This window comes from Carcharhinus amblyrhynchos, chromosome X, assembly GCF_965287045.1.
Source record: "Carcharhinus amblyrhynchos chromosome X, sCarAmb.v2.hapA, whole genome shotgun sequence".
Lineage (NCBI taxonomy): Eukaryota > Metazoa > Chordata > Chondrichthyes > Carcharhiniformes > Carcharhinidae > Carcharhinus > Carcharhinus amblyrhynchos.
Genome location: NC_137359.1, coordinates 12175543 through 12200834, shown reverse-complemented (window position 1 = coordinate 12200834; position 25292 = coordinate 12175543). Strand labels below are relative to the sequence as shown.

Genomic DNA, 25292 nt, shown 5'->3' with positions numbered 1-25292 from the left:
CCCTCACCTCCCCACACCCAGTGGCTGACTCGATCTCTCCGGACCTCCAGAACCACTTACTTTGATGTTGTTCCATCTGTGTTGGTCCACCTGAAAAAGATGAGGCTTAGTGTGGGAGAGTGTGAGGAAGATCAAAAGTAGATGCAGCACTGAAGGATTTAGAGATGGAAAGCTTACTTTTTCTAATTTTACGTTAAAAAAGAGATTGTCAATATTACTGCATAAATTGTTTTTTTTTAAATGTAACAAGATTTTCATCAGATGTTAGAAGGTGCAACATCTAGCGGAGAAATATTTTTATCTTGTGGTGAGATTCAGGGTGATGTTTCAGTCCCCTCTGCACTGAGGTCTAACTGCGAATGTGAAATAGGTGACTGTCTGCCTGGTGATGGAGCACATTATGTTCATTCCTGGATGAATCCCATATGCAGGGGTAGTGTTGTAGGAAATAAGCTTACCAACAAATTCTCTTCATATATGCTCATTTTCTTTTCAAAACTGGTCTCTTTAACAAACTGCTCATTAACATGAAAGGTTATCAAGTAGGCCTTACCATCAGCCTTGAAACAGGGCACGAAGACACATCTCTAAGCCTTAGACTGATGGGATGCTACCTCCTCAGGTTCAATGGTGTCATCCACCTCCTGAAATGTGCCTTTGCTTCGCAGGCCAGGAAGGTGGCCATGTCAAGGTTCAGCCTGAGCAGCTCGGTAACACAGGACTCCACGCTCTACTGGCTGTTTCCAGAAGTACACAGCAAGATAAGCTTTGCTGCTGCTGCAGGATCATCAACTCTGTGAGATACATTCTTTGTCTGCCCAAAAAGTGTTGTCTTCCAGTGCAAAGAGCTGTTGATGACCGAGTATTGCTGGTATATTCCAAGGTCCAAGACCACATGCTGAAGGATGCAATAAAGCTTAGGGGAGCCACTGCAAAAGCTCAATGGGAAAGGCCACTGTCTTAAGGCCCTTTCGCTGTATCAAAATGACTAGAAACCATGTGAAACCTCTCAGGCTGTATGTACCAGATGATGTTTGACATGAAAATTAAATGTACATGGTAAATATAACCTGTAATTGTAAGCGTAGTGAAGCAGCTCAGAGGGACACATACTGCATTGAAAGAAATTGATACGTACTGCACTTTATGTACTGCAAAATTTGAATGGTAATATACTTTTACAAATTTGATTAATAAAGTATATCTTTGGAAAAACAATCTCCTTTGGCCTAATGTGAATTGATGTTGGGCACTTCCAGTGAGCTTTGGGCCCACAGCATAGGCTGCTCCTAATTTGGAACAAATCTGTATTTGCACTCCGAGAGACCAGTGGGTGGTCAGTGTGGGAAGCAGTTGAAAATGTCACAATGTTACAAATGTTTTGAGGGTGATACAGAACACGGGAGCTTTCCTCTGCATCTGTCTGGGTGATATATGACTTGGAAGTGCTTAATAGGACAATGGGTATCATTCTCCAGTACTACTGCCCCTCACCCCTGAGCACAAAGTTTTAAATGAATGTCTGATCGATAATGGTGCAACATCAGAGGACAAATCCTGGGAATTTTAGCCACATGCAGTCTCTAAGACAGTAACAGTATCAGGATCGGTGTGGTAACAGCTCACTTTACCCTAACCAGGGGTGAACATACCTTCGATCTTGTGGATCTAGATTGCAGAATGTAACTGTGTTGACTGGGTAATGACGTCGGAAAAAAATCCTGTTAGACACAAAAGGAACAGACATGTATGGAAATGGAAAAGATTTTACCATTTGCCAAATTTCTTTTGAAACTGTTTTGTGAAACCCAGTTTTTGTGACATATAGAGCAAATTGACAACACCAACAGAACTGGCCTGCCAATTGCAGCAAGGTGGCTAAGGTTTGTCACTCTCCTAATAAAATTTTAAGCACAATTTCCTGGATTCAAAAGTTATTCTTGATTAATTTTTCAATCAATTTCACCTTGTAAACTAACAGATTTCGGTCAACTCAACAGATATCTCCAAAATTCCAGGGGTTTTGTGAATCCCACAAGATCTGGTTTTGAGTCTCTACTGGTCGACACCTGGAGACTGGTTGATGTTAGGAACATTAAGCTAGAGGCTAGTTAGCCCCTCCTTCAGTCCCCTCAACCCTCCGAGATCTCAGGGAGTCACAAAGGTTTACAGCATGGAAATAGACCCTTCGGCCCAACTTGTCCATGCCGTCCTCTTTTTTTTTAAACCCCTAAGCTAATCCCAATTGACCTCATTTGGCTCATATCCCTCTATACCCATCTTACCCATGTAACTGTCTAAATGCTTTTTAAAAGATAAAATTGTATCCGCCTCTACTACTGCCTTTGGCAGCTTGTTCCATACACTCACCACCCTCTGTGTGAAAAAATTGCCCCTCTGGACACTTTTGTATCTCTCCCCTCTCACCTTAAACCTATGCCCTCTAGTTTTAGACTCCCTCTGGTGTCTCTCCCTTTATCTCTGGAATCCTCCAGTGCCATCAACCCTTTGAGATTTCTGCATTTCTCCAATTCTAGCCTCTTAAGCATCTCCAATTTTAATCACTTCACCATTGGCGGCTGTGTCGTCATAGAATCATAGAACCCTACAGTGCAAAAGAGGCCCTTCAGCCCATCAAGTCTGCGCCGAACACAATCCCACCCAGGCCCTATCCCCATATCCCTACATATTATACCCACTAATCCCTCTAACCTACGCATCCCTGGACACTAAGGGGTAATTTCTTAGCATAGCCAATCAACCTAACCCACACATCTTTGGACTGTGGGAGGAAACCGGAGCACCCGGAGGAAACCCACACAGACCGAGGAGAATGTGCAAACTCCACACAGACAGTGACCCGAGCCAGGAATCGAACCCAGGACCCTGGAGCTGGGAAGCAGCAGTGCTAACCACTGTGCTACTGTGCTGCCCAGCTGCCTGGGTCCCAAACATTGGCATTCTCTCCCTGAACCCCTCCACCTTTTCTTTCCTCCTTTAAAACACTCCTTAAAATTAACCTCTTTGACCAAACGTTTGGTCATCTGACCTAATATCTGGCTATGCGTCTCAGTGAATTATTTTGGGACATAATGCTCCAGTGAAGTGCCAGAGTTAAAGGCACTATATAAATAAGAGTTGTAGTTGGTACAGTTTGCAGTAATATGGGCTTACTTTCGTTGGCTGTCAGTTAAGGTGATGCCCTGGACTGAAACTTTGAAGTGTACCACAGTGGCAGTGGGCCGAGGCTTCATGGCAAATGTCTGCATGGTTGCTTTGGCGACTGCTTGAGGGCCGGTCAGGGATTCCGTCTCCACTGAGTTGATATACATCACGTTGCAAGCTGAAAACCAGGAAGAAAGATTGGATCATCCAGCAGTGTCATACATAGCATGGGCCAAAGTCTAGAATTAAACAAATCTGAGCATTCATAAGAGTAACAGGAGCAGCTGATGGGCATACGGCCTACAATACCTAGCACTACATTGGCACTGAATTTCCTATATCACATTACACATTTGTGTGATAGGCAAAATGCCTTTTTGGCTTGACGGCAGCATCTTGTTAGTGGAAAATACCACTTATGTTGCTACTGTATAGCAACAGTGCAAAACACTAGTTTTACCTGTTGCTCAGATTTCTGAAATGCCTTCCCCCTTCCAGAACCCCACTTTCGGTCCTGAAAAGTGCCCGGTCTACCTGAGATTACCCTGGGGTAATCCTGAAGAGCCTCAGATGAAAAAATTTGACAGCATGTCTCTCATTTCTGCAATACTAAGTTCTGTACAACCCAAACCACTTAAAGTGGTTCTGCAAGTTACTAAGGCCGTTTTCTTTTTGAAAAAAAAAACAAAGCATTGGAGTTCATTTCTGAATAACTTGCATTAAGAATCAGATATGTTCATTGAAACTTGCACAGAAGCTTGGTTTGATCACACCTGGGCTACTGCAAGCTGGTCTCCATATTAAAGAATCAATATAGAGTCACTGAGGAAAAGAACATAAGAACATAAGAAATAGGAGCAGGAGTAGGCTATCTAGCCCTTCGAGCCTGGCCCACCATTCAATAAGATCATGGCTGATCTGTCGTGGCTCAGTTCCACATTCCCGCTTTCTCCCCATAACCCTTAATCCCCTCGCTTATCAAAAACCCATCAACCCGCGTCTTAAAAATATTTAGCGAGGCAGCCTCCACCACTTCAACGGGCAGAGAATTCCAGAGATTCACCACCCTTTGAGTGAAGAAGTTCACAAAAAATGCAAAAAAGATTTGAAGTATGATGCCTGAATTCACGGAAATCATAGAATCCCTGCAGTACAGAAGGAGGCTATTCGGCCCAACAAGTTTGCACTAACAACAATCCCACCCCAGGCCCTATCCCCACAGCCCCTTCACTGCCCTCAATGAAAGGCAATACAACTTAAAAAGTAATATTTACTGTAACAAAAACTTTTTTTTAAAAATGCCCCCACGATTATTCTTACAGCAGTTTAATTCACCTGGAGATTTTTGGAGATTCTCAGGTCAATCCTGCAATCCTGGAATCAACTGGCAAAGGATGTCCTGAGGTATGGTACACTGGGGAGACCATGCAGATGCTCGTGTGCATATGAGCATCTTGGTTTCAAGGACTTCCAATCCAGGAAATGGTTAGGGCCTGTGTAAATTTGACTGAATTTTAACTGGGCCTTAGTGAACGGGTTTTGCAGGAGTTAAAACTGGACCCACTGTTCCCAATTGGCCTGGCAGACACTCTTCGGTCTGACCGAAATCTATTGGTCTTCCAATGCAAAAACTGATTGATGCCAACCAACACACATCACACAGCTTGAGGCCCAATGGGGAAAGGCCACCACCTCAGGCCCTCTCAAGACAAATATTGAAAATTAAAACTCCATGTACAGTGATCCAAATTTCAATTGTTATGCAATGTATTTTCACAAATGTTATGAATAAAGTACATTTTTTGAAAAAAAGCAGCACAGCAGTGATTTAGTGCTACCTCATGACACGAAGGCTGTAGTCCTCACCTGCTCCCTGTTTAAGCAACTCTGCAGCAGTACTGGTGTTGCCAGGGACAACACTCTCCTGGGTTTCATCCATTGGGTCTGGAAGAGGAACAACATGGTAGATTCCTGTCACTCACAAAAGAAATAACAATTCTATGGAATTTCCCAGGGTTTGCGTGGATATCAAACACTTAATATGTTTTAGCAATTTGTTCTTGGGATGTGAGTATTTCAGCATTTATTGCCCTTGAGAAGGTAGTGATGAGCTGCCTTCTTGAACCGTTGCAGTCCACATGGTGTAGGTACACCAACAGTGCTACTTTCTGAGCAGTTTACTAGGCCATTTCAGCGGGCAGTTGAGAGTCAACCACATTGCTGTGGCTCTGGAGTCACATGTAGGCCAGACCAGGTAAGGATGGCAGATTTCCTTCCCTAAAGGGACATTAGTGAGCCAGTTTCAGTTTTCACAACAATGCAGCATTTTCATCATCATTAATTAATCCAGATTTATTAATTAAACTTAAATTTACCCCTGCCGTGATGGGATTTGAACTTCTGTCTCTAAAAATTCAGCCAGGCCTCTGGATTATGGGTCCAGTAATGTTCCCATTGTTACCATCCCCATGAGGTGGCAAGACTCCAGTAGCAGGATATTTACAGTGTAGAATGAGGCCATTCAGTCCATTGAGTTTACAATGGCTCTCTGAAGGAACACTGTACCTAGTCCAACCCTCCGACTTATCCCTGAAACCTTTGCACGTTCCCTCTTTTCAGATAGCAATCCAATTCCCTTCTGAATACCTCAATCAAACTTGCCTACACCACCCTCTCAGGAAGTTTGTTCCAAACTTCAACCACCCTCTGTGTGAAATACATTTTCCTCACGCCACTTTTATTCCTTTTGCCAATGATTTTGAATCTATGCTCCCAGTTTTAAACTTGCTCACTATTTCACTGTCCATCCCCCTCAGGATTTTGAATACCTCCATCAAGTTTCCTCTCAATCTTCTTTTCTCTAAGGAAAACAGTTCCAATCTATCCTCATAGCTACAGTTCTTTATCCCTGGAATCATTCTTGTGATCTCCTCTGTACTCTCTCTCTCTCTCCCATGCTTTCACATTCTTCCTTAAGTATGCCACCCAGACCTGAATACAATACTCCAGATGAGGTAACCAGGCATGAGCTACACCATTCAGACCTGGAAGCTCCCAGGCTCAATTGACAGTCCCAATATCAAGAAGGCATGCAGATGATAGGATCAGCCCCAGCTATGATACCTCCCACTGTTGCACAACTTGTCACTGTTTAGCTTGACAGCTGAAGGATGGATCCATGGGCAAAAATGCCAGGAGATGTTTGCATGAGGGGGCTGTGAGGAAAGAAGGGATTAATAAGGATAACCAATAAAATCTTTGTTCCGCTCCACTCAGTGCGAGTGCTGGAACAATATCCCAGTGACAATATCCTCAGGAAGGGAGAAAAGAGAAAACTAAACCCAGGCCACACACCATGGCAAGCACCATTCAGCAGAGGGAGCCAGTGCACCACTAATCAACACAAATTCAGTCCCTGTGCCAACAGCAGAAAAATCCTCAGAGTTCAAGATTAAACACATTAAATGTTCAAATGACAAATATTTTAAGGAATAACTGATCACAGATTATTTATAATTTAGTTCTGCCGGTTTATAGTGCAATTACTTCATTAAAACTAAAAGCATTACAAGAATTCACAGACCAAAGCCAGATAAACACATTAGAAAGCAAACCGCAATCCTAACCACAAGCATTAAATATTCCAATATACCATTCCCAGCCCATGATTCCATCGGAATTGGGACCGAATCCTGAAAAATGCACAACATGGAAAGCCTGTTCTGAATTTCTTTTCTAAATTTTTCCTTTCTCGATGTTCATCCAGGCTAGCAAAGATGTCTTTATGCTCATAGAGCTAATAAGGAATAGGAATAGGCCATTTGACTCTTCCAATCAAAAAGATCATGGCTGATATTCTATCTCAAGACCACTATCTTGCTCGCTCTCCATATCCCTCGATTTTGGTAGTGTCCAAAAATCTACCAATCACAGTTTTGAATATACTCAGTGACTGAGCATCCACAGTTCTCTGGGATTTCAGATTCACAGCCCTTTGAGTGAAGACATTTCTCCTCACCTGTCCTAAATGACCCATCCCTTATCCTGAGACTGTGCCCCAGTGATCTAGACTCCCCAGCCGGGGGAAACAATCTCTCAGTGTCTACCCTAATAATTTTATATGTTTCAATGAGATTACCTCTCATTCTTCTAAACTCCAGAGAATATAGACCCAATTTACTCAATCTCACCTCACAGGACAATCTCCCCTCCCAGGGGAGCAATTCTCCTCACTTCAGGATCTTTGAGGTTGCATTGAACATTCCAGATTCCAATTGAAAAGCTCTTCCAATTCTGCTCCAACCTTCAAAGACAGCTCCTCCCACCCCATCATTCCCCACAGCAACTGGGGATCTAACTCAACAATTAAGGTGCCCAACAGTGTCAAACGTCAGCCAATTTTGTGCTGGCTGAGCTTTGCTCACCGTTCCTGGAGGTGACAGCAGGAGAGACACCAATGAGAGCAATGTTCTCCCACTGACAAAGGAATGATTTTCTACTCTCTACCTCATGAGAGGTCAGAGTGCTCTGTGTGACCATTAACCTGTGTCCCTGACAAGTATTCTCTAAATGTCCTGTACCCTCCCCCATCCCCTGCATCCTCCCATTCCTTAACTAGAAGCCAATCATGTGTTCGGTTTGAGGGAAGTGTTACCTTTGTCTGGAATTTTCAGCTTGTAAGGCAGGGAGATGGGTGTAATGGAGTGCTGATAAACCAGGGCTGACAGGCTTCCTGCATCCGACATAAACACAAAGGTTAGTTAGTTCTTAAAACCAACAATCATTCTGCAAACATATCTGAAGGCTCACTGTTTTTTAAAAAATAGAAAACCTTGCAGTTATATAGCATCTCAGTTCATCACAAACACATCCCCATGACCAGAACTAGGGATGTAAATTTTCAAACAGCCACTGACAAATTCAATTCGGGAGAAACCTCTTTACCCCAGAGAGTGGCAAGAATGTGGGACTCATTCCCATTGGAAGTGGCTGAGGTGAATAATGTCGATGTGTTGGATAAACACGAGAGAGAAGGAATAGAAGGATGTGGTGAGATGAAGAGAGGGTGGATGAGGTGTGGAGCTTAACAATGAACTTATGGGTTTAATGGTTTGTTTCTGTGTTGGTTTAGAGATTGTACTACAATATCACAGAATCCCTACAAAGCAGGAGGCCATCAAGTCTGCACCAACCACAATCCCACCCAGTCCCTATTCCCGTAACCCCACATATTTACCCTAGCTAGTCCCCCTGATACTAAGGCACAATTTTAGCATGGCCAATCAACCTAACCCGCACATCCTTGGAGTGTGGTAGGAAACCAGAGCACCCAGAGGAAACTCATGCAGACACGAGGAGAATGTACAAACTCCACATAGATAGTGACCCAAGGCTGGAATCGAACCCAGGTCCCTGAGATGCGGCAGTGCTAACCACTGTGCCGCAATATATACAAAAACATATGAATTAGAAGGAGTAGGCCACTTGGCCCCTTGAGCCTGCTTCACTGTTCAATAGGCTCATGGCCAACTGACTGTGGTCTTAACTTCACATTCTGCCTATCCCAATAACCTTTGGCTTCCATAATGGTCAAGAGTCTATCTAGCTCTGCCTTAAAACTATTCAATAACCTTGCCTCCACCACTCTGGGGAAGAGAGGTCCACAGACTCACGGCCCTCAGATAGGATATTTCTCCTTATAAGAACATAAGAAATAGGAGCAGGAGTAGGCCAACTAGCCCTTCGAGCCTGCCCCGCCATTCAATAAGATCATGGCTGATCTGTCGTGGCTCAGTTCCACATTCCCGCCCTCTCCCCATAACCCTTAATCCCCTCTCTCATCAAAAACCCATCAACCCGCGTCTTAAAAATATTTAGCGAGGCAGCCTCCACCACTTCAACGGGCAGAGAATTCCAGAGATTCACCACCCTTTGAGTGAAGAAGTTCCTCCTCAACTCTGTTCTAAACCGCCCCCCCTTTATCTTGAGGCTATGCCCCCTAGTCCTACTATCCTTTCTGAGCGGGAAGAGTCTCTCCACCTCTATCCTATCTCTGTCTTAGATTGGAGACTCCTTAATTTAAACTGTGCCCCCAAGTTCTAGTTCCCCATAAGAGAAGAATATCCATAACAGATTCTTTCTCAAGTGTCATTAGTAACTGATTCAACAACTGAAGATGTGACTGGCAATGGTACAGCAATTAAAATTAGGGATGTGGAAAGGGTGAGAACTGACAGTGCACAGAGATCTGGAGAGGGCTTGAACCCTGGCTGCTCAAATGTGGGACCTTTCCTCTCTGTGTGACTCTGCTCCATTTTTTGAGTATTATTTTAATGAGACAGAGTGATGGAGTTGGACAGACAGCGCAGCGCCTGGTGATCAGTGAATGGATTCAGCACTATCTGAGGAATAGGCCATTTACTGGCTGTATCCAGCATTTTAGCGAGAAGAAAGTAACCTACCAAAGTGAGGCTCATTCTGGCAGCCTTTAATCTTCACACCTTTCGAGCCTGTCTCGATGAGGAAATGTCTGACCAGCAGTTCGTTGGGATCGCCTGCAAGGACAATTTGGAGAATCAGGATCGCCAGTGTGTCACAGAAAGATCTGTACAAAGGAAACCACTCAGCCCATCTAACTCCACCCTTATCTAGATACCCCCTCCCCCATACAGTCCTAGTTGCCCAAAATGAGCTGCCTTTTGTATTCCAGTTACCAACAGTGGAAAACCTGGGGAGGAGTGTGCAATTGGACAAAGCAATGATCCCTTCTGCCCCGTAAGTGGTTCCCAATCCCAGCCCCAGACCAGCAGGGTGATTCACCCCCTTCCTTAGAGCCAATTACTGCCAAATTACAACCAAGTCAGGCACCCAGCAGTCAGGTCGAGTCTTCCCCCACATTCCTTGAACAGTATGTAACAGAACCTATGAGGAAGTGAGTTATCTTAGATCTGGTACTGTGTAAGGAGGCAGGTAGAATTAGGGATCTTCTTGTGAGGGATCCTCTTGGGATGAGTGATCATAGTATGGTTGAATTTCTGATGCAGATGGAGGATGAGAAAGGAGGGTCCCAAACCAGTGTCCTCTGTTTGAACAGAGGGGAGTACGATAAGATGAGGGCAGCATTGACCAATGCAGATAGGGGGCGCAGATTGGTTGGCAGGATGGCTGAGGAGGATTTTTAAGGAGATCTTTTTCGGTACTCAGCAGAAATATATTCCAGTGATAAAGAACGATTGTAAGAGAAGAGATAACCAGCCGTGGTTATCGAAGGAAATAGAGAGTATTAAATTAAAAGCCGATGCGTTCAGAGTGGCTAAAAACAGTAGGCAATTAGAAGATTGGGAAAGATTTAAAAAACAACAAAGAATGACTAAGAAAGCAATAAAGAAAGAAAAGATAGAGTATGAAGCTAAACTAGCTCTAAATATAAAAAATGATAGTAAAAGTTTTTACAAATATATAAAGAAGAAGAGGCTGGCTAGAGTGAATGTTGGACCCTTGGAGGCTGAGAGGGGGGATTTAGCGGTGGGTAACGAGGAAATGGCTGGCGCTTTAAATAAGTTTTTTGAGTCGGTCTTCACGGAGGAGGACACAAATAGCTTACCGAATATTAAAGATAGAAGATGGTAGGAGATGAGGATGTTAATACAATTACTGTCACTAGAGAGGTAGTGCTTGATAGACTAACGGGACTGAAGGTAGACAAGTCCCCAGGACCAGATGGAATGCGTCCCAGGGTTCTGAAAGAAATGGCAGAGGTGACAGCAGATGCCTTAGTAATTATTTATCAAAATTCGCTGGACTCTGGGGAAGTGCCGGAGGATTGGAAAACAGCTAACGTTACGCCGCTGTTTAAAAAAGGTAGCAGACAAAAGGCAGGGAATTATAGGCCGGTTAGCTTAACGTCTGTAGTTGGGAAAATGCTAGAATCCGTCATCACAGAAGAAATAGCAAGACATCTATAAAAGAACGGTTTGATCAAGCAGACGCAGCATGGATTTGTGAAGGGGAAGTTGTGTTTAACGAATTTATTGGATTTCTATGAGGATGTGACTAGTGCAGTAGACAGAGGGGAACCAGTGGATGTGGTGTTTTTAGATTTCCAGAAGGCGTTCAATAAGTTGCCTCACAAAAGGTTGCTGCAGAAAGTTAGGGTGCACGGAGTTGGGGGTAAGGTGTTAGCGTGGATTGAGGATTGGTTATCTAACAGGAAGTTGAGAGTTGGAATCAATGGGTGCTTTTCTGGTTGGCAGTTGGTGACTACTGGAGTGCCGCAGGGATCGGTGCTGGGGCCTCAACTGTTTACCATTTACATAGACGATCTGGAGGAGGGGGCTGAGTGTAGGGTAACAAAATTTGCTGATGACACGAAGATGAGTGGAAAAGCAAATTGCGTGGAGGGTGTGGAAAGTCTGCAGAGAGATCTGGATAGGCTGGGTGAGTGGGCGAGGACCTGGCAGATGGAGTATAATGTTAGCAAATGTGAGGTTATCCACTTTGGTAGAAATAATAGTAGGAGGGATTATTATTTAAAGGGTGAAAAGCTGCAGCATGCTACAGTGCAGAGGGACCTGGGGGTCCTTGTGCATGAGTCGCAAAAACCCAGTCTGCAGGTGCAGCAGGTGATCGAGAAGGTGAATGGAATGCTGGCCTTTATAGTGAGGGGGATGGAATATAAAAGCAGGGAGGTCTTGCTGCAACTGTACAGGGCACTGGTGAGGCCACAGCTGGAGTACTGTGTGCAGTTTTGGTCCCCTTATTTGCGAAAGGATATATTGGCCTTGGAGGGAGTACAGAGAAGGTTCACCAGGCTGATACCGGAGATGAGGGGGTTAGCTTATGAAGAGAGATTGAATAGACTGGGTCTGTACTCATTGGAGTTTAGAAGGCTGAGGGGGATCTTATAGAGACTTACAAGATGATGAAGGGGCTAGATAGGGTACAGGTAGAGAGATTCTTCCTGCTTAGAAAGGAAAGCAGAACTAGAGGGTACAGCCTCAAAATAAGGTGGGGGGGGCAGTTTAGATCGGAGTTGAGGAGGAACTTCTTCACTCAAAGGGTGGTGAATCTCTGGAATTCTCTGCCCATTTAAATGGTGGAGGCTACCTTGTTGAATATATTTAAGTCACGGGTAGATAGGTTTTTGATAGACAGGGGAATTAAAGGTTATGGGGAGAAAGCGGGAAAGTGGAACTGATCCACTTAAGATCAGCCATGATCTTATTGAATGGCGGGGCAGGCTCGAAGGGCTAGATGGCCTACTCCTGCTCCTATTTCTTATGTTACTATGTTATTATTTCCAATAGGGTCCTCACACCCACCAGTCTGGCCTGGCACTGAAGTCCCACTGTTGGGTCCGTGTCCTGATGCACCTCGATTCTATTGGTCTCATTTACATGTTAATGAGTTGAGGTGCCCAATCAGCAGTTAAAGTGAGAGAGTCATTACAGCACAGAAGGGAGCCATTTGCCTTTTTCGTCCATGCCAGATCTCTGTAGAGAATCTAGACAGAGTCCCATCCCCCCCAACCCTTATTGCAAGTTTATTTCCCTCACATGCCCAACCAATTTCCTTTTGAAATCATTCATCACCTCCACTTCCACCACCCTTGTAGTTCTCGTGTCACCCTGTCAAACAGCACTGAAACAAAACAGTATGCTTATGCTGCAGTGCAAATACAGCACTGGATTCGAGCCTTGTACAGGAGACAATGGGAGGACTGCCCAGGTAGGGGAGGGGAGCAGCCTCACAGGAGGGGCAACTTTGATATGGAGGCTGGCAGTGGAATGGCTTCAAGTCAGGATGGTAGCTGCTGTCTAAACATACTTAAAATATCAAACACAGGGTAATGCTAAAACATACCTTTACTGCTGTGTGAGCTGAGGTTTGCTGGAGGCGTCACCACCTTAAGGGCAAGGCCATATGCCCCCTGGAATGAATTACTGTCTCGAATCAGGAAGGAGCCTGGCTCGCGGTCTTTCAGAAGAGCAATCGCTGTGAGTGGGAGAGATTAGATCATGAGGATTTTAGAATTCTGTGTTGCCATCATGGGTTGTACTAGGCCAACCAGAGAGTGGGCTAACCTGACCAGAAAAATGGAGAACGTCATAAAGCTTTTCCTTGCCCCCACTCACCCCCCCACCCTAATACCTCCTACCACAACCTGCTCTCTCAAGACTTGTAGGAACGTAGGAACAGAAGGAGGCCTTTCAGCCCCTTGAGCCTGTTTCAACATTCAATGAGATTATTGCTGATGTGACCTGTCTGAACATATCCATTTTTGTCCCATATCCCTTAATACCTTAGGATAACAAAAATCTCTATCTCAGAACTAGAATTAACAATTGACCCAGTACCAATGGCCATTTGCAGAAGAGCGTTCTGAACTTTTGTTGTGTAGAAATGTTTCCTAATTTCATTCCTGAAAGGTCTGACTCTCATTTGCCTCCTTAGCCAGGGAAAGTCACTTCTCTCCATCTACCCTGCTTTTCCCTTAATATCTTGAAAGCATAAGTTAGGTAGTCCCTTAACCTTCTAAGTCCCTGGGAATCTAACGTTGGTTTGCATAATCTCTCCTTATAGACATTCTGGGTGGGATTTCCACCACCCCCACCACCCTTTTAACAAAGCGCTATCTATAGCTACAATGACAAACCAGAGAGGAGTAAGGAAGGTTGTGATACAGAAAGGCTGGATGTTATAGCTTTGAGATGAATTGCCAATCAGGGAGCCTTCTACAGATCATGCCTCCTCTCCAACAGCCCCTGCAACCATTTCCTCTGGTGATAATGATATAACTTTCTGTTGTTGTCTATGGCACTGTATCCAGAATGGCTTAATTCCCTTCTCCCGTGGACACACACTAAATGGTCTGTTTCCATGGCTATTTTTGAAACAAGGACCCCAATATCACAACAACAGGAAGTTATTGCTGAAGTTTATGTACATCAAGTCTGACAAAGAAACGATTTGAAATTGCCAAGCTGATTAGGTTGCTGCTTGTGGGCACTTAAACGGAAAACCCCAAAAGTTCTCCCCAGAAGAAGGACCTGACCCAGGAGGCCCAAGATTGGGCTGCAGGTCTACATTAAATTATTTGGCCTCCTTTCCTAAGGCAGCCTGCCCAGGTTAAGTATGTCAGGCTGCTTGTCTCACCAATGGTGGCCCTGAGGTAAGCATGGTGGAGGGGTGTCTGGGAGGGAGGAGGTGGGACTAGTCCTTTGTACAAGGCCCCCGCTCCTCCTGGCTACACAGCAATACTTTTTAATAACTTTTCGGTTTAAAAAAGTAACATTTTGCACTGTCAGAGGATTTGCACCTCTTTCAGGCATCTCTTGGGGCACTGCAACGGGCCTTATCGTGGCTATTTTATGGGAAGATGAAATGAGTCCGATCTTTATCCCAATTATCCAATCATTTTGGAACTTGAAGGAAGAGCCTCATAGCAAAAATGCAAGTGGCATTATCCCGGAATAAACTTTACACAGCATTGAGGGAAATTGGGCACGTTGGTAATTTTAAAGTGTTTTGAAAATGTCCTTACCTACAAGCTCTAGATACTGGTAAATATACCTCACATGGGATACAATTTAACATTGCTCTAAACTGCTGACTCTAAACTGTTATTTTAAATTCATGGGATGTGGGCATCACTGGATAGGATAGCATTTATTGCCCATCCCTAATTGCCCTTTCTAGGCCATTTCAGAGGGCATTTGAAGACTCAGCAGCATTGTTGTGTGGATCTGGAGTCACATGTAAGCCAGACCAGGTAAGGATGGCAGATTTCCTTCCCTAAAGGACTTCTACAACAATGGTCATCATTTTTCTTTTGAATTTGCCATGGTAGTATTTGAACCCTGGGCCCCTGGTTTACTAGTCCAGCAGCAATACCATATAAACTAGCAATAGCACAGACTAGGATTTTCGATGAGATATTTCTGTGTTCATCTACACATCCCCAACACGCCTATGAGTTCTTTTTCTTGAACCAGTGAATCTGGAGATTTATCCTTGAGCCAGGAATTCTGTCTGACATGAACTGGGAAACATGATGTGGAAATGCTGGCATTGGACTAGGATAAGCATAGTAAGAAGTCTCACAACACCAGGTTAAAGTCCAACAGGTTTATTTGACAGCACAAGCCACGAGCTTTCTGAGCACTGCCTCTTCATTAGGATGAAACACTGCCTCTCACCTCATGAAGGAGCAGTGCTCTGAAAGCTAGTGGCTTGTGCTACCAAATAAACCTGTTGGACTTTAACCTGATGTTGTGAGACTTCTTAATGATCTGGGAATACAGTTAATGTGGATCTGAGTCACTGTCAACTCTGCACCATAAACAATAGTCTTTATTCAGACATGACAGTTCACCTTGGTCTCTGGAGATGTTCGGTTTATACCAAAACTTTGAGGTGTCCTGTACAAACTTGGCACTGATGTGGTTTTCCTGATGTTCCCCTGCAGAGATCAAAGCAAATGGTCAGGTTAAGTTTGCCTGCGGTGAATTTTGTTTGTGCTTCAAGAGGCTTGTCCTCTCAGGAAGGGGGAAAAGGGAGAACCCGAAGAAAGAACTTGAAAATCCGCAAGGGAATTGTAACCTGGCAAGCATTCCAAAGTACACTCATTCCCTCTGACCAAGTCAGAGGTCGCAAGTTCAGAGGAATCCCATGATTTGCATGTTTTTGGTGAGCTTGCTGAATCAGCTGGGAAGTCTAACAGGATGACTCTGTAGCTGAGGTGGAGGGGATAGTATGCTGGTTCCTCCTTGCTGGTAGAAAACATCAGCTGTCCTTGCAGCCTTTCTCTCTGTGTATTGAGAGAGCCATGTTAGAATCTTTTACAAACATCTCCCCACCATACAGGGAGGGGGCTGGCTGCAGGGCATCTGTATCTGGCCTAGGTCCTTTAGTAGAGCCCACAACAGCCAGGTGATTGCCCAGTATGCTTGGGGGTCAATTTTCAGCTTCCCAACCAGCATTAGTCAAAATTCATGACCCCTGACCTATCATCATTCCTGGCCCAAGGGGTATTACCCAGATAACCTCTTTGTGGGAACAAAGTGTCAATGCTGCACACAATGTGACTGCTTACCTGCTAAGGTCGGCGGCACTGAGAAATCCAAAGTGGTGGGTGAGAAGGTCACGTGATGCGTAGGACTTTCCCCAGGAGCAGGAACACCACGCAGCGTGGGAGAGAATGATCGTCCGTTGGCCAATCCCTGGCTGGCAGACAGGCGCCGTTTCTCTGGCAATGGGGGTTGCTGGAGGCCCCCTGGGCTTCCCGACTGGTAGGTGAACACTTCAGAAGGAGAGAAGGGAGCATAATAGGGTGTGGAAACAGGGAAGGCCGGAGTCGGAGGGGCTTGGGAATCCGGACTTCCTTGGCAGGACTGTGGAGTGACCATATCTGGGAGCAGCAATGGATGCTGCATTGAGGGGTTAATAAAACAAGGGGCACTGAAGGCACTGTGTGGTGGACATCTGACAAAGGTTGAAGTCTCAGGTGTGTTGGTGACACAGTGATCTGAGAAGCTGTCTCCTCCATAGCCTCTAAATACTGGGCTGCAGGTCAAGGAATGTCCATTGGAGCCATCTATCCTCCTGTTCGGATTCAGCTGAGTGTCAATGCTCGGTGCCTGGTGCGTATTCACGGGCACAGTGCTGGTCTCCATGCCATTCACTTGCTGGCTGCTCAGTGACTGGTCTGCTGGGCTTCTTGGGCTCTCGTTTCTATGACAACCAACAAAGGAGCCACTCTTTCCTGACACAGGAGAGACAGGGGGCTGAAGGTTCGCTTCTGTTCCAGGTGGGGTGGTCCACTGTGGATCAGGGACCATCGATGGCTGGAGTGGTGATGTCTCTCCACCTTCTGCTGCTCCCGTCCTGCTGATGGTTTTATACATATAAAAGAATCATAAAACCCATTTTCCATCTCTGTTGCCACTCATTCCAACATCTCTTTTTGTTCATTCATGGGACTTGGGTGTCGTTGACATCTATTGTTCATCCCTAATTGCCCTTGAGAAGGTAGTGGTAGGGAAACTTTTTGAAAACTGAGTGACTTGCTGGGCCATGCAAAGGGCATTTAAGGTCAACCACATTGCTGTGGCTCTGGAGTCACATGAAGGCCAGACCAGGTAAGGATGGCAGATTTCCTTCCCTAAAGGACGTTAGTGAACCAGATGGGTTTTTCCAACAATCAACAATGGTTTTCATGTGGTGGGATTTACTGCCCACCCCCTCCCCAATCACCACAGTGTGTTTTACGGTAGCAGATGACAGGATCTTCCAGTCCCGCCACTGTCAATGGGCTTTCCCGTTGTTTGCACCTTTTGCCACTGGGGAACCCACAGTAGCGTGTCATCATCAGTGGGACCGGAAGATCCCACCAGTGGGAATGGCCAGAAACTGCCAACCATGGTCTTAATATTCCATATTTAAATTCTCCAGCTGCTGTGGTAAGATTTGAACTCCTGTCTCTGAATCTTTATCCAGGGCTTCTGGATTACTATGTTACCACACCCAAATGATAATGATTTTGAAGGCAAAGCCCACATAAATATCTGGGTAAACAGACTCATGCTGCTGAAGCAGGATGAGGGTAGGACTCTGAAACATAAACCTTTGACTCTGGGGTGGTACAACGAGATCACCACATCCTGGATGAGCCTGCAGTCAATATACATTTCAAAAAAACTCTCCATCCTCGTTGGGTGCCTGGGCCCAATGCCAGCCTGAACTCCACTAAATGCCACCTTCTTTCTGAGAATGTCAGCCATCAATGTTACCCCTTAATCCCCTTCTTGCCAAAGACTTTCTCCAAGTCCAAAGTAAAGAAAGACTTGCATTTCCAAAGGACCTATTATCAGAAAAGAGCTTTACAGCCAATCAGGTATGTTTGAAGTGTAGTCACTCTTGGAACATTGGAAGTGTGGCAACCAATTTGCATGCAGAAAGCTCCTACAAGCAATCTGATAACGACCACATAACCTGTTAGTGATGCTGTCTGAGGGATAAATATTCACCAGGGCAATGGGGGTAACCCTCCTCTGCTCTTTTAGCTCACCCCAAGGGATCTTTAACATTTACCCAAGTAGACAGGAGCCTTGGTTCTCATCTGAAAGATTGCACCTCCAACAGTGCAGCATTCCCTCAGTACGACATCCAATCCACTCCATCTGTCCCAAGATTTCATTCAGGACTGTCCTTGTCACAGGAGGTGTTAAATAGTTTGCTCTGGCTCTCTGTCGGTGTTACCTTGGCCATGATCCGAAGAACAAAGGACAAAGAATAACACACAGCACGGGAAACAGGCCCTTCGGCCCAACGAGCCCGCGCCGCCATTTTAACATTATGAATGCCCTCCTCTACCCATGACCTTTGTCTACACCTATTGGGGAAGATTGAGGGGAGACTAATTTAGGGACAATTTGTTACACCAATCAGCCTAAGAGCACGTTTTTTGGGGTGTTGGAGGAAACCGGAGCACCCGGAGAAAACCCACGCAATCACGGGGAGAATGTGCAAACTCCCGCAGACACCGGCCCAAATCCATGTATCTGCACAGCAAACACTGATAGTCACTGAGCTGTCATGTTGCCTGTCAGATGGTCCAGTTTAAGCACACACTAACGATGTGAAGCACTAGGCAACTCTCGAAGCAACATCCAAGAGCAGCCCTTGCGTGACCCACCGCGTGTATGCCCCTTGTTGGATAACAAGGCAGACCAAATCACCTGTGAAGTAAAAGAAAAGACATCAATAAACATGCACAACTTAGACATTTACGGAATCCCCAGAAGCGCAGAAATAAAGCAAGTGAACCATGAAATATGTTGGAAGGTCCATAGGAATCAATTGATTCCCAGGGACGTCCCAAAGCTCTTGATCTTTATTTAGAAAAGTCTCCTGTATCCCTCCATCTCTAGTCCGCTCATGTGCCTGTCTAAGTAAGCCTTAAACAACCCCAGCGTGCCTGCATCCACCACCCTACTTGGCAGTGCATTCCAGGCCCCCAACACCCTCTGTGTGAAAAACCTCCCTCTAACATCCAAATTATACCTCGCCCCCTCACCCTAAGCCCGTGGCCCCTCGTAATTATTGTATCCAACCTAGGAAAAAGCTTACCACTGTTCACTCTATCTATACCCTTCATAATCTTATACACCTCTATTAGATCTCCCCTCATTCTCCGCCTTTCTAAGGAGAACAGCCCCAATTTGCCCAATTTCTCCTCATAACTCAGTCCTTCCATACCAGGCAACATCCTGGTAAACCTCCTCTGCACTCTCTCCAGGGTCTCCACATCCTTCCTGTAGTAAGGTGACCTGAACTGGACGCAGTACTCCAAATGCGGGCGAACCAACGTTCTATACAACTGCAACATTAGACGCCAGCTTTTATACTCTATACCCCTCCCTATAAAGGCAAGCATACCATAGGCCTTCTTCGTCACCTTCTCCATCTGTACTGCCGCCTTCAAGGACTTGTGTACTTGCACCCCCAGGTCCCTCTGCGTTTCTATACTCTTAATAGGCCTACCATTTATCGTGTAACTCCCCCCTACATTCTTTCTTCCAAAATGCATCACCTCGCATTTATCTGGATTAAAATCCAGATGCCATTTCTCTGCCCAATATACCAGCCTATCTATATCCTGCTGTATTGCCTGACACTGCTCCTCACTATCAGCAAGTCCAGCCATCTTCGTATCATCTGCAAACTTGCTGATCACACCACTTACTCCCTTTTCCAACTCATTTATGTATATTACAAGTAACAAAGGTCCCTGCGGCACACCACTAGTTACAGACCTCCAGCTAGAAAAGGACCCTTCCACTACTACTCTCTGTCTCCTATTACCAAGCCAGTTCTCAATCCATCTAGATACCTGTCCTTGTATCCCATGAGCCTTAACCTTTTCCACCAACCTACCATGAGGGACTTTGTCAAATGCCTTACTGAAATCCATGTAGACAACATCCACGGCTCGTCCTTCGTTGACCGTTTTTGTCACCTCCTCAAAAAATTCTACCAGATTCGTAAGGCACGACCTCCCCTTAACAAATCCATGCTGCCCATCACTAATCAAATTGCCACACTCTAAATGCTTATACATCCTCTCTCTAAGAATCCTTTCCAACAACTTCCCTATCACTGACGTCAAACTCACTGGCCTATAATTACCCGGGTTATCCCTCCTACCCTTTTTAAACAACGGTACCACGTTCGCTATCCTCCAGTCCTCTGGGACCTCACCTGTGTCCAAAGAAGAGACAAAGATTTGCGTCAGAGGCCCAGCAATTTCATCTCTCATCTCCCGAAGCAGCCTAGGACAAATGCTATCAGGCCCCGGAGATCCAGTCCAGAACCATTCTGCAAGAGAATTAGTGGGGCCTCAATTTCTTCCCCTCTATAGATATACACACTGTACTGTGAAATTTATTTCACCAATCACATTCTATTTTCTATGTGTGCGTGTGCGTGTGTGTGTGTATGAGAGAGAGATGTGAGAGTGTGAGTACATGTGTGCAAGAGAGCACGCGCAGAGAGAGAGGGAGAGAGAGCGCACGCGGAGAGAGGGAGAGAGAGAGCGCGAGCGGAGAGAGAGAGAGAGCGCAAGTGGAGAGAGAGCGAGAAAGCGCGTGCGAGCGGATAGAGAGCGAGAGTGCGCACGCGGAGAGAGACCAAGAGAGCGCGCGCGAGCGGAGAGAGCGAGAGAGCATGCGCAAGTGGAGAGAGAGCGAGAGCGCGCGCGCGAGTGGAGAGAGACCAAGAGAGCGCGCGTGAGCGGAGAGAGTGAGAGAGCGCGCGCAAGCGGAGAGAGAGCGTGCGCAAGCGGAGAGAGAGCGAGAGCGTGCGCGTGAGCGGAGAGATACCAAGAGAGCGCGCGCGAGCGGAGAGAGCATGCGCGAGCGGAGAGAGAGCGAGAGCACGCACGTGAGCGGAGAGAGAGTGCGCGCGAGCGAAGAGAGAGCGAGAGAGCGCGCGCGAGTGGAGAGAGAGCGAGAGAGCGTGAGCAGAGAGAGCGCACGCGAGCAGAGAGAGCGAGAGAGCATGCGCGAGCGGAGAGAGAGAGAGAGCGCGCACGAGCGGAGAGAGAGTGCGCACGAGCGGAGAGAGAGAGCACATGCGCGAGCGGAGAGACAGCGAGAGAGCGTGCGCGAGCAGAGAGACAGCGAGAGAGCGCGTGTGAGCGGAGAGAGAGAGCGCGCGCGAGCGGAGAGAGAGAGCGCGTGCGAGCGGAGAGAGAGAGCGCGCGCGAGCGGAGAGAGAGAGCGCGCGCAAGCGGCGAGAGAGAGCGCGCGCGAGCGGCGAGAGAGAGCGCGCGCGAGCGGCGAGAGAGAGCGCGCGCGAGCGGAGAGAGAGAGCGCGCGCGAGCGGAGAGAGAGAGAGCGCGCGAGCGGAGAGAGAGAGAGCGCGCGCGAGCGGAGAGAGAGAGCGCGCGCGAGCGGAGAGAGAGAGCGCGCGCGAGCGGAGAGAGAGAGCGCGCGCGAGCGAAGAGAGAGAGCGCGCGCGAGCGGAGAGAGAGAGCGCGCGCGAGCGGAGAGAGAGAGCGCGCGCGAGCGGAGAGAGAGAGCGCGCGCGAGCGGAGAGAGAGAGCGCGCGCGAGCGGAGAGAGAGAGAGCGTGCGCGAGCGGAGAGAGAGAGAGCCCGCGCGAGCGGAGAGAGAGCGCGTGCACGAAAGCCAGCGAGAGCGCACACGAAAGCAAAAGAGACAGTGCGCGCGAAAGCGAGAGAGACAGCGCGCGCACACGAAAGCGAGAGAGACAGCGCGTGCGCGCACGAAAGCGAGAGACAGCGCGCGCGCATGGAAGCGAGAGACAGCGCGCGCGCACGGAAGCGAGAGACAGCGCGCGCGCACGGAAGCGAGAGACAGCGCGCGCGCACGGAAGTGAGACAGACAGCGCGTGCGCGAAAGCGAGAGAGTGTGCGCAAAAGCAAGAGAGAGAGCGTGCGTGCGACAGCAAGAGAGAGCGCGCGCGCAAAAGCAAGAGAGAGAGCGCGTGCGTGAAAGCAAGAGAGAGAGCGCGCGCACGAAAGCGCAAAAGCGAGGAAGTGAGAGTGAGAAAGCGAAAGTGAGAGAGCAAGCGCGTGTGCGCGAAAACGAGAGAGAGCGCGCACGCGAAAGCAAGAGAGAGTGCACGCACGCGAAAGCAAGAGAGAGAGCACGCACGCGAAAGCAAGAGAGAGAGCACGCACGCGAAAGCAAGAGAGAGAGAGCATGCACGTGAAGGCAAGAGAGAGAGCGCACGCCCGAGTGAGTGAGTGTGTATGAGAGAGAGTGTGTGTGCGTGCGCGGTGTGTATATGTGAGTGTATGTGAGAGTGTGTGTGCGTGTGAGAGTGTGTGTGAGAGACAGAGTGTGTGTGTGTGTGTGAGTGTGAGGGAGTGTGTGTGTGTGCGCGAGAGGGAGTGTGTGTGTGCGGGAGGGTGTGTGTGTGTGTGAGAGAGAGAGTTTGTGTGTGTGTGTGAGAGAAAGAGTTTGTGTGTGTGTGTGTGTATGTGAGAGAGCGTGTGTATGAAAGAGCGTGTGAGAGAGTGTGTGTATGTGTGTGTGTGTGTCTGTGAGAATGTGTATGTGAGAGAGTGTGCTCTCTGTCTCTTGCTTTCACGCGAGCGCTCTCTCTCTCTCGCTTTTGCGCGCCCGAGCGGAGAGAGAGAGTACACTCTCTCACATACACATTCGCACATACACTCTCACACACACTCTCTCACCTTCGTGTGCGAAAACCAGTGAGAGAGTGCGCACGTGAAATCGAGAGAGACAGCACGTGCGCAAAAGCGAGAGAGACAGCACGTGCGCAAAAGCGAGAGACAGCGCACGTGTGAAAGCAAGAGAGAGAGCACGCGCGCGAAAGCAAGAGAGAGAGCGCATGCGCAAAAGCAAGGAAGATAGAGCAAGAAAGCGAAAGCGAGAGAGAGCGCGCGCAAAAGCGAGAGAGACAATGCGTGCGCGAAAGCAAGAGAGGCAGCGCGCGAAAGCGAGAGACAGCGCGCATGCGAAAGCGGGAGAGCGCGCCCGCGAAAGCGAGACACAGCATGCGCGCGAAAGTGAGCGCGCAAAAGCGAGGAAGCGAGAGCAAGAAAGCGAAAGCAAGAGAGAGCGAGCGCGCGAAAGCGAGAGCGCACAAGTGAAAGCGAGAGCGCGCGCACGCGAAAGTGAGAGCGCGCGCGAAAGAGACAGCGTGCACAAAAGCGAGAGAGAGACACCGCGCGCGAAAGCGAGAGAGAGCGTGCCCGTGAAAGCGAGAGTGTGCGCGCGGAAGCAAGAGAGAGAGCATGTGCGAAAGCGAGAGAGAGCGCGTGCGAAAGCAAGAGAGAGCGCGTGCGAAAGCGAGAGAGAGCGCGTGCGAAAGCGAGAGAGAGCGCGTGCGCGAAAGCAAGAGAGAGAGCGCGCGCCCGAGTGAGTGAGTGCGTGTGAGAGAGAGAATGTGTGTGTGACAGAGAGTGTGTGCGCGCGCGGTGTGTATATGTGAGTGTATGTGAGAGTGAGTGTATGTGAGAGTGTGAGTATATGTGAGAGTGTGTGTGCGTGTAAGAGTGTGTGAGAGAGTGTGTGTGAGAGAGACTGTGTGTGTGAGAGACAGAGTGTGTGTGTGAGAGGGAGTGTGTATGTGAGTATGTGTGTGTGAGAGAGAGAGAGTTTGTGTGAGTGAGTGTGTGTATGTGACAGAGCGTGTGTGTGAGAGAGCGTGTATGAGAGAGTGTGTGTGTGAGTGAGTGTGTGAGAGAGAGTGTGTGTGTGTGTGAGCGAGAGCGCGCGAGCGAGAGCATGTGTGAGAGTGTGAGAGAGCGTGTGAAAGAGAGCGTGTGAGAGAGTATGTGTGAGACAGTGTGTGAGAGTGTGTATGTGAGAGAGTGTGTGTGTGAGAGAGTGTGTGTGTGAGAGAGAGCATGTGAGAGAGTATGTGTGCGTGTGTGTATGTGAGAGAGTGTGTCTGTGAGAATATGTATGTGAGGGTGTGAGAGTGTGTGTATGTGAGTGTATCTGTGAGAATGTGTATGTGAGAGTGTGTGTGAGAGAGTGTGTGTGTATGTGAGAGAGTGTGTCTGTTAGAATGTGTATGTGAGAGTGTGTGAGAGACTGTGTGAAAAAGAGTGTGTGAGAGAGTGAGAGAGTATGTGTGAGAGTGTGTGTGTGAGAGTGTGTGTATGTGAGAGAGTGTGTCTGTTAGAATGTGTATGTGAGCGTGCGTATGTGAGAGAGTGTGGGGGAGAGAGAGAGTGGGAAAGAGAGAGGAGTGTGGGAGAGAGACAGTGTGTCTGTGGTGGGAGTGAGAGAGAGTGTGTGTATGTGGGAGGGAGAGAGAGAGTATGGGAGAGAGAAAGACAGTGGGAGAGAGAGAGACAGTGTGGGAGAGAGAGACTGTGTGTGGAAGACAGAGTGTGTGTGGTGGGAGAGAAGTGTGTGGTGGGAGAGAGAGTGTGTGTGGGAGAGAGAAAGAGAGAGTGGAAGAGAGAGTGTGTGTGGAAGAGTGTGAGAGAGATTGTGTGTGTGGTGGGGGAGAGAGAGAGGGAGAGTATGGGAGACAGAATGAGAGAGTGTGTGGGAGAGAGACTGACAGTGTGGGAGAGACAGTGAGAGTGTGGGAGAGAGAGAGTGTGGGAGAGAGAGTGTAGGGGAGAGAGAGAGAGTGTGGGGAGAGAGAGGGTGGGAGAGAGAGAGAGTGGGAGAGAGAGAGAGTGGGAGAGGGAGAGAGAGTGGGAGAGGGAGAGAGAGAGACTGTGGGAGAGAGGGTGGGAGACGCTGAGAGTGTGGGAGAGACTGAGAGCGTGGGAGAGAGAGAGTGGGAGAGGGAGAGAGAGAGTGTGGGAGAGAGAGAGTGTGGAAGAGAGAGAGAGTGTGTGGGAGAGAGAGAGAGTGTGGGAGAGAGAGAGAGTGTGGAGAGAGAGAGAGTGTGGGAGAGAGAGAGAGTGTGGGAGAGAGAGAGAGAGTGGAAGAGAGAGAGAGAGGTGTGGAGAGAGAGTGTGGGAGAGAGAGAGAGAGAGTGTGGGAGAGAGATAAGGTGGGAGAGAGAGAGGGTGGGAGAGAGAGAGGGTGGGTGAGAGAGAGGGGTGGGAGAGCAGTAGGATGGGGTGGGAGAGCGAGAGAGGGTGGGAGAGAGAGAGGGTGGGAGTGAGAT

At 47.6% G+C, this 25292-nt stretch overlaps 1 protein-coding gene across 10 annotated transcripts in view; it reads right to left on the bottom strand.

The window, feature by feature from the left end:
- LOC145361876 (tensin-2-like) overlaps positions 1–25292 on the bottom strand; it is a 314264-nt gene that overhangs the window by 7464 nt on the left and 281508 nt on the right. For 8 of the 10 annotated variants that reach the window (XM_080217864.1, XM_080217867.1, XM_080217869.1 and 5 more), the window contains 9 exons: positions 16259–17052; positions 15539–15625; positions 13027–13158; positions 9627–9719; positions 7820–7897; positions 5032–5109; positions 3175–3343; positions 1653–1721; positions 61–90 (listed from right to left, as the gene is read on the bottom strand). In XM_080217864.1, the coding sequence (XP_080073990.1) occupies positions 61–90; positions 1653–1721; positions 3175–3343; positions 5032–5109; positions 7820–7897; positions 9627–9719; positions 13027–13158; positions 15539–15625; positions 16259–17052 (1530 nt within the window). The remainder of the gene's footprint in view (positions 1–60; positions 91–1652; positions 1722–3174; positions 3344–5031; positions 5110–7819; positions 7898–9626; positions 9720–13026; positions 13159–15538; positions 15626–16258; positions 17053–25292) is intronic. The other 2 variants (XM_080217865.1, XM_080217866.1) reach the window with 2 other exon arrangements.